Raw genomic sequence first — 12,933 nt, forward strand, 5'->3', positions numbered from 1 at the left:
GAGTGAAGTTTTGCCAGAAGAGCCAACATCACTCAATATTAAAAGGCAAGAGACCATTGACAATGAGACAGTATCAGCCTTCTGTGCTGACAAAGGGACTGCTGTGCACAGCCCCACTGGGTTGAATCTGTGTGGCAAACGGATGCCAATGTAATATCCAGGCCTCTGCTATATAGCAAATGGTTTGGGTGGGTGGCAATAGTTTCAGAGGCCTGGCATATGCATCCATTTTTCCAGGCTCACAGTTTGGTATCTTCAAATGCAAAAAATATATATGCTTCTGTATATGTATTCCAGGGCCTCCGTAGTCAAGTTAACTTCTGGATATGTCACTGCCCACATGTACGTATGCATTCATTAGCATATTGGTCTCTGGGCCCTTGAAGATTTATTTATTATAATTCAAATGAAAGTTTAACATTGGTGTATTTGCAATACAAATTTAAACTTACCATATGTTTCTAAATTAATGGATTAAATAAAATGATGACCATATTACAAGGTATTAGTGAGCTATCCATGTCTCTGAAATTCTACTTTGATGAATTTGAAAGGAAGCAGAAATAAATCACAGCAGAGTTAATGATCCTAATTATTTTTAATGATACTAACTAGCTCTTCAAATGTGGAAATTTCACCAGAAGTCTGTCCATCCATGAATTCATTTCAAATTACTATATTTGATACATGTATGTGTTCTCTGGGGTCTTTTTTAAATTGATTTTAAAATTGATTTATTTAATATTTTGGAGATGAGGAACAAGTCTTCTCCACAATCTTTGTCTTCCAAAGTGCTTTATACAGAGCTGTCTAATAAATTTTATAACTTTGGTGATAGCGATAATAACGGAGTAAGGGGACTTCCCTTGTGGTGCAGTGGTTAGAATCTGCCTGCCAACGCAGGGGACATGGGTTTGAGCCCTGGTCCCAGAAGATCCCACATTCTGCAGAGCAACTAAGCCCGTGTGCCACAACTACTGAGCCTGTGCTCTAGAACCCGCGTGCCACAACTACTGAGCCTGAGTGCCACAACTACTGAAGCCCACGTGCCTAGAGCCCATGCTCTGCAACAAGAGAAGCCACCGCTATGAGAAGCCCGCGCACCGCAACTAAGAGTAGCCCCCGCTCACCACAACTAGAGAAAGCCTGCGTGCAGCAATGAAGACCCAACACAGCCAAAAAATAAATAAATAAAATAATAATGGAGTAAGAAGAACAAAGAATGCAGTGTTCAATAAACAAAGAGTTCACTGTTTCCACAATGAAACAGTGAGTAAGAAGCAGAGATAGCACTAGATCGTAGAATACCAGCACAGTATATCACAAATCTGGATGTGGTGAATAAAGCATTTGTCTCTATTAGAATATTGATTTAATCAATTTGCTGAACAATCAAAGACAATCATCTTCCCACCACTAATTGATTAAAGGCATTCTTTCCTCCAGAATGAGCATCCGCTGCCATTTTACTTGCCTAGTTCCACGAAGACTGACTTGCTCCTGGGCTTCCAGAACCGCACTCCTTCTGTATGCTCTGATTTACCATAACCTCACTTTCCCTCCACCCCACCCAGGGCCCCTCAAACACATGTGCGCGCGCGCGCGCGCGCACACACACACACACACACACACACACACACACACACACACACTCTCAGGGGTTTGAGTTACCTTAACATTTTCTGGCAGTGGTTTGTTCTGGGTCAGCCCCAGAGCGAGCAGTGCTACCACAGCGATGACAGAGGAGAAGCCAAGGATGCCCAGTATGTTTTTAGAGCAAAATATCTTCACTTCAGACTCTAAAAACAAAAGAAGAATAGAAAATATCAACAAGAAATCAATAGACATTGATTTTCTTCCCCTTTCTATATGGCCTTGTGCTGGCTTTCTGGAGACAGCAAAGATAGATAAAAGCTGATCTTTATCCATGAGGCACTTGCAGAGTAATTGGGAAATAATACAAGAACAAAAGGATTTGTCTGTACTGTGATGAGGGCCAAAACTGAGTTAGTGGCTATGGTAAGGAGAATGGGCAGAATTAGATCGGTGGTCAGATATGGGATGAGGAGAAGGAAAAATCCCAAACTGGCAGTTTGTTTAATAGGTCCTGTAGGTCTATCAAGGTTCAAGTAACAAAGAAAGCAAGGATAGCCCTCCTCATTTTTAAAATCTACCAAAAAATGCATATGATATTAAAAAGTATTCAGAGTATATCATCGAACATCGTAGTCCCTCTACTTCATGACATTTCCTGGCTTGACACATTCCTTCACTTCAACCACACTTATATGTTAAGTAATTGGCAACAGCGTAGGGGTGTGGAGTTTTGAACATTTCATCATTCACATTATCTTGTCTATCCTGTTCATACTCTCACCATCATGGGACATAAAAAAAGTTCCAGAAGGAGAATTCTATAAAAGGCAATTTTACTTTGATCAGGATAAATAGAGCCTACAGCAGAGGTGAACAGGAAATGGAATGGTTACACCATTCCCTCCACTCTCATCCTTCCTCTCTCAGCTTCCCAAGCTATCCCCGAGCCTTCTTCTTAGGCTTTGGGGAAGAAGGATAGGATCAAGTAATAAAGAAGCATGTGGAAATGAGATGGGTTCTCCAAAATAGTTTTCACTTGTCTAAGGACAGGGCAAGGGATTAAAGCAACTGAAAGAGGAACCTGCGTCCCCTCCTCCTCTTTCCCTCTTTCTCAGCATCTGTGGCTGCACCAACACAGGAGCTCCCCTTCGAGCTTGTGAGCACAGGTTGGACTTAATCCAAAGGACTGGAACTGCCTGGGTCTCCAGTCTGCATCCATCTCTAGAATCTTGGACCAGTTTGTACCCATCAGACCGAACAGTACAAAACTTAGGAGAAAAAGTTTTATCAACACCATTATCTATTGCTTCCAAACAAGGGAATCATAAATGAAATATACAGCACTTCCCCCCTTCTCACTTCCCAAAAGAACCTCAGTTTTGTTCAGATGCCTGCCACTCCCCCAAGCAGCTGACTGAAAGGGGCTGACTGTTCTGCATAATCTCATTCCCTCTCCAGTGATTGGTTTAACAGTGGGCATATACTCCCAAAATGGCCTGTGAGACCCTGGAGGAAGTCTGCTGGGGCAAGCCTAGGAAAAGAAAGGAAGCATTCTCTCTTCTTCCTCAGACACTGTCCAGCCAAGGATGGCTGAGCAGAGAGATGGAAAGAACTTGAGTTCTTAAAGCATTTTGAGCTGCTAAAACAGCTAACCCTGATCTGATCCTCCCACGAGACTTACGCTTTGATCCAATTAGAGTCATGATTTAAAGACCTTGAAGCCAAAACATCCTGGTGTGGCAGAAACGTCCTTTTTGCTGCCAGGGCTCTGGAATCTGGAAAAGAGCCCCCTAAGTACTACCTACCTACCTGAGTACTACCTACCTCACTTCCCAAAGTCGCGATATTGACAAACACAGCTTACAACAAGCAAATGTTTTAGATGAAATATTACATATCTAATACCCAGGGGTTGCACACTGCAGCAATGTTTCTACTATAATAGAACTTTGAATGCTTTACTCCCTCAAACTGTCCAAAAGGTCTACCTATTCTTTTGTTTCCATAAATATAACAATTTTGATTATATCATTTTCCTTCCATCCATTCAGGCACTAATCTTAGTAGCCAATGAAAATGACCAACAAGGTCCCTGATCTTTGGAGTTCACATCTAGTTGGGGAGGTAGATGAACCAGAAAAGAAGTATGCAAATAAGTGACTTCAGGTCATGAAAAGTGTTGAGGAGAAATTAAAACCAAGGAATGTTACAGAGTGACTTGCAGCAGAGTTGGGGTGGGGAGATTAGACTGAAGGTCAGGAAAGGCTCTCTGAGAAGGTGATATTTGAGCTTAGACCTGGATGATGAGAAAACAACAGCTATGAGAAGGAGAAAGAACATTCCAGGAAGAGGAAGCATCAACTGCAAAAGCCCTGAGGTGGGAAATAGATTGATGTGACTCTAGTTGTTTCTTCCTTTTCTTAATGAGAATATTTACTAACTCATTATTATCACTGAACAGTTGAAAGTGTACTTTTCCAGGGAACCCTCCTATACTGTTGGTGGGAATGTAAGTTGGTGCAGCCACTATGGAAAACAGTACGGAGGTTCCTCAGAAAACGAAAAATAGAGTTGCCATATGATCCAGCAATCCCACTGCTGGCATATAACCAGACAAAACTAAAACTATAATTCAAAAAGATACATGCAATCAAGACAGTATGGTACTGGCACAAAAACAGAAATATAGATCAATGGAACAGGACAGAAAGCCCAGAAGTAAACCCACACACATATGGTCACCTTATCTTTGACAAAGGAGGCAAGAATATACAATGGAGAAAAGACAGCCTCTTCAATAAGTGGTGCTGGGAAAACTGGACAGCTACATGTAAAAGAATGAAATTAGAACACTTCCTAACACTATACACAAAAATAAACTCAAGATGGATTAAACACCTAAATGTAAGGCCAGACACTATAAAACTCTTAGAGGAAAACATAGGCAGAAAACTCTATGACAGAAATCACAGCAAGATCCTTTTTGACCCACCTCTTAGAGTAATGGAAATAAAAACAAAAATAAACAAATGGGACCTAATGAAACTTAAAAGCTTTTGCACAGCAAAGGAAACCATAAACAAGACGAAAAGATAACCCTCAGAATGGGAGAAAATAGTTGCAAAGGAAGCAACTGACAAAGGATTAACCTCCAAAATATACAAGCAGCTCATGCAGCTCAATATCAAAAAAACAAACAACCCAATCCAAAAATGGGCAGAAGACCTAAATAGACTTTCTCCAAAGAAGACATACAGATGGCCAAGAAGCACATGAAAAGCTGCTCAGCATCACTAATCATTAGAGAAATGCAAATCAAAACCACAATGAGGTATCACCTCACACCGGCCAGAATGGGCATCATCAAAAAAATCTAGAAACAATAAATGCTGGAGAGGGTGTGGAGAAAAGGGAACCTTCCTGCACTGTTGGTTGGAATGTAAATTGATACAGCCACTATGGAGAACAGTATGGAGATTCCTTAAAAAACTAAAAATAGAACTACCATATGACCCAGCAATCCCACTACTGGGAATATACCCTGAGAAAACCATAATTCAAAAAGAGACATGTACCACAATGTTCACTGCAGCACTATTTACAATAGCCAGGACATGGAAACCAACTAAATGTCCATCAACAGATGAATGGATAAAGAAGATGTCGCACATATATACAATGGAATATTTCTCAGCCATAAAAAGGAACGAAATTGAGTTACGTGTAGTGAGGTGGATGGACCTAGAGTCTGTCATACAGAGTGAAGTAAGTCAGAAAGAGAAAAACAAATACTGTATGCTAACGCATATATATGGAATCTAGAAAAATGGTACTGATGAACCTAGTGGCAGGGCAGGAATAAAGATGCAGATGTTGAGAACGGACTTGAGGACACAGTGGGGGAAGAGGAGGCTGGGATGTAGTGAGAGAGTAGCACTGACATATATACACTATCAAATGTAAAATAGATAGCTAGTGGGAAGCTGCTGCATAGCACAGGGAGATCAGCTTGGTGCTTTGCGACCACCTAGAGGGGTGGGATAGGGAGGGTGAAAGGAAGGCTCAAGAGGGAGGAGATATGGGGATATATGTATGCATATAGCTGATTCACTTTGTTGTACAGCAGAAACTAACACAACACTGTAAAGCAATTATACTCCAATAAAGATTTTTAAAAAAAGACACATGCACCCCTATGTTCATAGCAGCACTATTCACAATAGCCAAAACATGGAAACAACCTGAATGTCCATCAACAGATGAATGGATAAAGAAGATGTGGTGTATCTATACAATGGAATACTACCCAGCCATAAAAAGGAACAAAGTAATACCATTTGCAGCAACATGGATGCAACTAGAGATTATCATACTAAGTGAAGTAAGTCAGAAAGAGAAAGACAGATACCATATGATATCACTTATATGTGGAATCTAAAATACGGCACAAATGAACCTATCTACAAAACAGAAACAGACTCACAGACATAGAGAACAAACTTGTGGTTGCCAAGGGGGGTGGGGGGGAGGTAGAGAGATGGACTGGGAGTTTGAGGTTGGCAGATGCAAACTATTACATTTCGAATGGATAAACAACAAGGTCCTACTGTATAGCACAGGGATCTATATCCAATCTCCTTGGATAAACCATACTGGAAAAGAATGTAAAAAAAAGAATATATATATGTGTGTGTAACTGAGTCACTGTGCTGTACAGCAGAAATTAGCACAACATTGTAAATCAACTATACTTCAGTAAAAAAATAGAGAATAAAAATAAGGAAGTATACTTTCTCACATTTGCCCAGTTTTTGCAATGATATCCATATTATTAGAATATATTCAAGGCTTTCATCATATTTGTCTTATTAAAGATATGATAAGAAAAAGAACTTAGATCAGAGAGGAAGTTTAGGAATTTTTCATACACAATTTTCAAAAGCTGTATAGTCAAAAAAATAATGGCTAAGTTTGTTTTTCATGTGACTGACTAGATTACCCAGAGAGGAATAATTAAAATACTGTGTTTTCTATGAACCATGGCAGGTAATTTTCAAAAGCCCTTATCACATGGAGGAAGCCAGGCTCTTCTTAGGAAGTGGTACCAGACGCGGGGGTCCAGGTGGACTTATCTAGGATGTATTCATACAAGGGAACCACTTCAGTAACTGCCCTCTCTTCCCAGGCCCCAGAGCTCTTTCAGATGCCATGACTGCTACAGTCAAGTTCTGTTATAGAAAATTCACAATGACTGTATTTCCCCCTGAAAAGCCCTTCATTTCCCTTGTGGATAACAGAAACGTGACTTGTATCATACAATGTGAAAAAGTATTTCAAAAAACAATTTCAAGGAACATTTTTACCAAAAATATCTAACAGCAAAGTGTTGTATTTGTTTTCCTTTGTATTGTCTCACTATCCTGGAGAATTCAAGACTGCCACTTCCCTCCCATTCTCCTCCTTTCATATGACAAATGAGAAAGCTTTTCTGTTTGAGGTGAGAGCCAGGTAGAAATGTCAGCTCTTCACTTGACAGAGACAAAAGTGAAGGAAACCCAAGCTCTGAGAAAACACAGACTGATTTCAAGCCAATTAGCTATGTCAGAGGCAAAAAAAAAAAAAAAGCTGATTCTTTTTCATTTTTACAGAAACAGCCATCATGACATCCACAGTTGGCATCCTATTAATGATTAAAATTATGTAATCTGTCCTTAGTCAAAATTCTGCTATACAGAGAAATCCCAGCATCTCTACTTCATGATACCAAAGATGTATTATCCTAAAATTTTACTCCATTAATAAAAAGTTTTGGGGTGTTGACAGACGTGGTGGGTTTTTGGCAAAAACAACAAAAGTTTTGCTCTGTGGATTCAGTGAGACTCACTAGATTCAAATCATTTCCAACTTCTGATGGGTCACACCCGGACCAAGCTTGGCTTGTCATATACAGAACAAAGCAGCCAATACAGACAAGCACTAGTAAACATCAGTGCAGTGCTGTGGTCCTTCCCGTGTTTACACAGCCCAGTGATGGAAGAATCACTGAAGCTCGGGGGACTGGTCCTAATCTGGCTTTGCCATTTCCCCAGCTCCTAGAGTCTCTGCCCCCTTTCTGCCATCTTCCTTCCTCTCCATCACGGGGGAGTTCTTGGTGACGTATTTAGACGTATTTAGATTGTTCTCCCACTCAAGTGCTTTAAGATCCTTTCCCATGTGCTTCATTCCAGGGTCCTTAGACCCAACCTCTTATATGGTGATATCCACCCCGCTGTTCCAGTCACCCCCACCTCTTCTGGTATCTCCCTAATTCCCTTTCCTATCAGAATCCATCCTTCATGCGGCTGCAGGATTCCTCCATCATTGACATTCCCAGGGTTCTCCCTAATTAAGAAATTAACGTAGCTTCCTTCTGCTTGCCAGATGAAAGCCTCACTGGTCTACTTGAACCCCTCAGCCCTTCAGAGATTTAAGCCCTTCCCATCTCACCATTCCAATAAGCAGATGTGTGTGCCCGAGATCATAATGCCTGACATTATGACGACTAGACTGTAAGTTCCTTAAGTGAAGGGACTTTTTTTTCTGGCTCATTCATTGCTATATCCCTAGTTGAATGAATACATGAATTTTGGATTCTGACATTTTTCAACATGAGATTTCCTTCAGTTGAAATTCTATTCCCCTCTTTCTCCACCAAATCTTTTTCCTTGTCACCTTCAAAATCAAGCTCCCCTCCGTATGCTTCAAAGCTCAATTGTTCCAGTAGTCCTCTCTTCATGTGCTACCTCTAGATATTTAATGGATTGGCCTATTTCAGTTTGGGAGTTCTATAGTGGTTGTTTCATTCATTGTTCAATTAGTCAACAATTATTTATTGAATGCATTATACTATTCACTAGACCTGCCCTAGGCTCTCAGCTACAGTAGTGAACAAATCAAATAAACGTCCCCATCCTCATGGTGCTTAGATGCTAGTCTGAAAGAAAAGATAATAAACAAGATAAGTAAAATTTATAGTATGTTACATAATTATAAGTGCTAAGGAGAGAGAAAAAGCAGGTGAAGAGGCAGGATAGGGTAATTAGGAAAGACCTGAGATGGTGACATTAAAAGTGATAGGAATAAACAGAAAGCAAGCACACCACTTGGGCAATAGAATTTAAGGTAACTGGAACTGCATGTGCAAAGGCCCTGGGGTGGATCAGTGTCTGGCCATAAGGCTAGTGTGGCTGGATGAGTGATGAAGGGGAAAATAGTAAGAGATGGTCAGGGGTGGGGTCACTGGGTGCCTTGCTTGTGGGGCCTTGCAGGTTCTGGTGAGGGCTTTGTCTTACTCTAAGTGATCTGACTTACTTCTAATCGTTTGTATAATTTACACTCAGCACCATAGGGGTAAACAAGGAACCACTAGGAACCTTTGAAGTACCTGGACAGGAAGGGTGTGGTCTTTTAGACGGTGCACCCCTGTCTCTTATGATGAGGTGCTGAGGCACCCCCATGAAGTCAGGTCATAGGACAAACACACAGTCAAGTGTGGACAGAGCGTGGCTCTGCTTGTGCCAAGACCAGAGCTGGGAAGACGCATCCAGGAGGAGCAAGTACCATATCATGATAGGTCTTCTCTATACCTTCTGGTGTTCTTGGTGACCCAGGACAGGTGAATCTTTGCTGAGAGAGCACCATTATGAGGGGTCGCCAAGCCAACAGTCACCAGGATCCATCAGTAGAAAGCCAAACTCCACAGACTTCTGAAGGGTGGCTCAAGCTAGAGCAGAGTCCAAACAACCTCACCTTTGCTCAGTCTCTCTAAGCCTCCAATTCCCTGCATGCAAAATGGGAGTCACAATAGTAAGGAATTCACAGGGTTGTTAGGTAAGAGTCAGTGAGCTAACAATTTACATAACAACCTACAAAGGAGCCCTCGCTGCATTCCAGATTCTGCTCTCAGCACTTTAAACACAGCAACTAATTTAACCTTCACAACACTCCTGTGAGGTAGTACTATTATCATCATCTGTATCAGTTTCCTAGGGCTGCCACAACAAATTACCACAAACATGGTGACTTAAAACAATAGAATGTTACTCTCTCACAATTCCAGAGGCCAGGAGTCCAGGAGCAAGGTGTCAACAGGGCCAAAGGCTCTGGAGAGATTCCTTTCTTACCTTGTCCAGCTTCTGGTAGCTCCCGGCATTCCTTGGTTTATGGCTGCATCACTCCAATATCTGCCTCTGTCTGCACATGGCCTTTTTCCCTGTCTCTGTGTGTATCAAATTTCCCTCTCCTTTCTCTTATGAGGACACCAATCATTAGATTTAGGGCCCATCCTAAAGCCAGAACGATCTCAAGATCCTTAATTACATCTGCAAAGACTTTACTTCCAAATAAGGTCACAAATTACAGGTACTATTATTATCCTCATTATTGTCACTTTACAGGTGAGGAAACTGAGTCATAGAGAGGTTAAGAAGATGGCCCAGACTTACACTGATGTAAATGTTGGGACCAGGAATTAAAGTCAGGCATTCTGGATCCAGAGGCCAGGCTTTTAGCCACCACCCTACCCTACACCACATGACTGAGGCTTAGTACAGTGCCTGGTGTGTGGTACTAGCGCCGTACATAGAAGCCAATCTCATTATCCAGAAATGAAAAGGGACTGACTTTGAGGATTTGGCTGAAGGGGTTGTCTGGACTGTTGTCACTGATGACACCAGACAATGTTATATTTTTAAAATATGAAGTCTTAGAGAACAGACTGGAGGGCACAGTGGGGGAAGGGGAAGCTGGGACGAAGTGAGAGAGTAGCACTGACATATACACACTACCAAATGTAAAATGGATGGCTAGCGGGAAGCTGCTGCATAGCACAGGGAGATCAGCTGGATGCTTTGTGACCACCTAGAGGGGTGGGATAGAGAGGATGGAAGGGAGGCTCAAGGGGGAGGGGATACGGGGACATATGTATACATATAACTGATTCACTTTGTTGTACAGCAGAAACTAACAATATTGTAAAGCATTTATACTCTAATAAAGATGTGAAAAAATAAAATAAAATAAAATAAAATATGAAGTATTTCGGTCCCTGATGGTCAGAAGCTAGCAGCTAAGAGGCAGAGGCTGGGATTACAGTTCCTAGGGAGGTTAAGGGACTTGCTCAAAGTCACACAGCTTGCAATTGGCAGAGCAGTGACTGGATCCAAGTCTCTCAACTCCACTCCACTGCCTCAACCACTGCCCTGCGTTAGAGATGCATAGAAATTACTCAGCTTCATTCCTTCTCAGGTGACACAATGCAAAAGAACTCACCCAAAGTTCTGTTCAAATAGAAAGATCTTACATTTCACACACACACACCCCCCCCCACCATATTTTCCCAATTAATAAATCCAGAGTCAAGTTTGAGGATAAAGCAGTTTAGTTTGGTGGGGTTTTTTCCTGCCTGCTTTTAAGTCGAGGAAGTCAGTACAATGTCAATAAATAGACAAATACTAAAAATGTACTTCAAGGCCTCAATGATGACCAGTTAGTTAAAGGGTGAAAAGTAAAGGAGAGGGAGGGAAAACAAGATAGACACAGGCTTGGGAGAAGGAGCCAGAGAATAAGAGGGGAAGGGATAGGCGGGGGTGGGAATAGAAAGAGAGGTAGAGAGACAGGTTATTGAGTAAATACCCATGTCCTGTTCCACTGATCTCCTGAACCCCAAACTTCAGAGAAAGTTACTTGCTTTTACTTATGATCTTTTGTTTCTGCTCTCTGAGATGTTAATTAGCTGGTTAGTCTCAGTTCACAGCTCTTCAGTTAGAAAAGGAGCGCATTTACCCTAACAAAGTAGACTGGCTGATCCTGAGTGGGCGCCTCAGAGGTTCAGCTTTGGGTGGGAAGAGCCCATTTAGTGACCCGGGGCAGTGGAACCGGGGTGGGAGTGCACAGCAAGCTCTTCCTGCAAATCAGACTCTGCCAACCCCACACTCTCCATCCCACCATTCTTTTTGCTGTGGGCTGTGCTCTTCTCAGATTAGCAGCAAGTAACTAACTGACATGGTACTGATGTGCCTGACTCTAAAAACGTTAACGACTGCAAAAATCAAATGCCAACAGAGGATCTGGGTGTGGGAAATAAGGAAGCAAAGGAATCCCCTTTCCTCTCTCTCCTTCTCCTCACTTCCTCCCACCATTCCGTCTACCTCCTCACCCACACCCCTTCTGGCCTTTCCCGAATTCTTTTACCCATAGACTGCATGGAGCACAATAGGTCTTTGTGGACATCGTGGAATCCCATACTCAAGTATAGGGTTGGCAAGGAGGAGGGTTGTTTCCGGCAGAGTGATATCATTGAGACTGCAGACAGGAATTCCCTGTGTCCCAGCCAACAAGTGTTAACAATCTCGTGTATTGATGGTCTCTGCAATAAACACATTGCTCCCGCTAAACAAATCATCTTCCACATCTGAAATTGAAGAATTGTGCCCTGGGGATTCTACCTTTTCTCAAAGCAGCTGCGTTTGTCAACAAGCCTTGGTTGTGTTGCTGGTGAGAAAGACTGAGACAACCTGTGCTGGCCAAATATCACTAGTGTGGGGGTCAGAGTGGGGATTGGGTGAACTGATTCACCCACGCTGCCCAGCCTTACAGCCCCCTGTTTTCTACATCTCACATTTGTAAGTTATCTTATTTCTACCTCCTCATTTTTGTACCTATGAGGTACAAAAGTCAGAAGCAATGTAAAAATATTTCTGCAGCAAAATATGCCATAAGCAAAGTAAAAAATAACAAACTGAGGAAAATGTTTGCAACAACTATGAAATAGTTGGTTTCATTAATATACAGAGTCATTAAAAATCATTAAGAAAATGATCAACCCATCTAGTAGAAAAATGGGCCAGAACATAAATAGGCAATTTAAAGAAAAAGAAATAAATATTTTCAACATATTAGAAGTATTCTAATTACCCTAACTTAAAGAAATGTAGTGAATGAAAATTGAGATACCTTTTATTACTTAGAATAGCGAAGTTTTTTTAAAGTTTGATAAATATATAATATTATTACATACTCATTAGAATGGCAAAAAAAACCTGACAATACCAAATGTTGGCAAGGATGCAGAGCTACTGGAACTCTCATACACTGCTGCTGGGGATGCAGAATGGCTCAGCCACTTTGGAAAGAGTTTGGAAGTTTCTTATGGAGTTAAACATATACTTACCATATGACCAGGCAATCCTACTCTTAGGTATTTACCCCAAAAGAGTGAAGACATGTCTACACAAAAACCTGTACCTAAATATTTCTAACAGCTTTATTCATCACCAAAAACTCAAAACAACCCAAGTG

At 41.5% G+C, this 12,933-nt stretch overlaps 1 protein-coding gene across 11 annotated transcripts in view; it reads right to left on the minus strand.

Moving 5' to 3' along the window:
- The window catches only part of ENTPD1 (ectonucleoside triphosphate diphosphohydrolase 1), a 122,993-nt gene that overhangs the window by 44,423 nt on the left and 65,637 nt on the right, over positions 1–12,933 (minus strand). For 7 of the 11 annotated variants that reach the window (XM_082423732.1, XM_082423731.1, XM_082423728.1 and 4 more), the window contains exon 2: positions 1,672–1,799. The exons of the other annotated variants lie outside the window; for them this stretch is intronic. Coding sequence is in view for 3 of the 7 variants with exons in the window: in XM_082423728.1 (XP_082279854.1) it covers positions 1,672–1,799 (128 nt within the window). In the remaining 4 variants the exon portion in view is untranslated. The remainder of the gene's footprint in view (positions 1–1,671; positions 1,800–12,933) is intronic. 11 annotated transcript variants of the gene reach the window in all.

The sequence above is a fragment of the Balaenoptera physalus genome (assembly GCF_965194825.1).
Source record: "Balaenoptera physalus genome assembly, chromosome: 14".
Classification (NCBI taxonomy): Eukaryota; Metazoa; Chordata; class Mammalia; order Artiodactyla; family Balaenopteridae; genus Balaenoptera; species Balaenoptera physalus.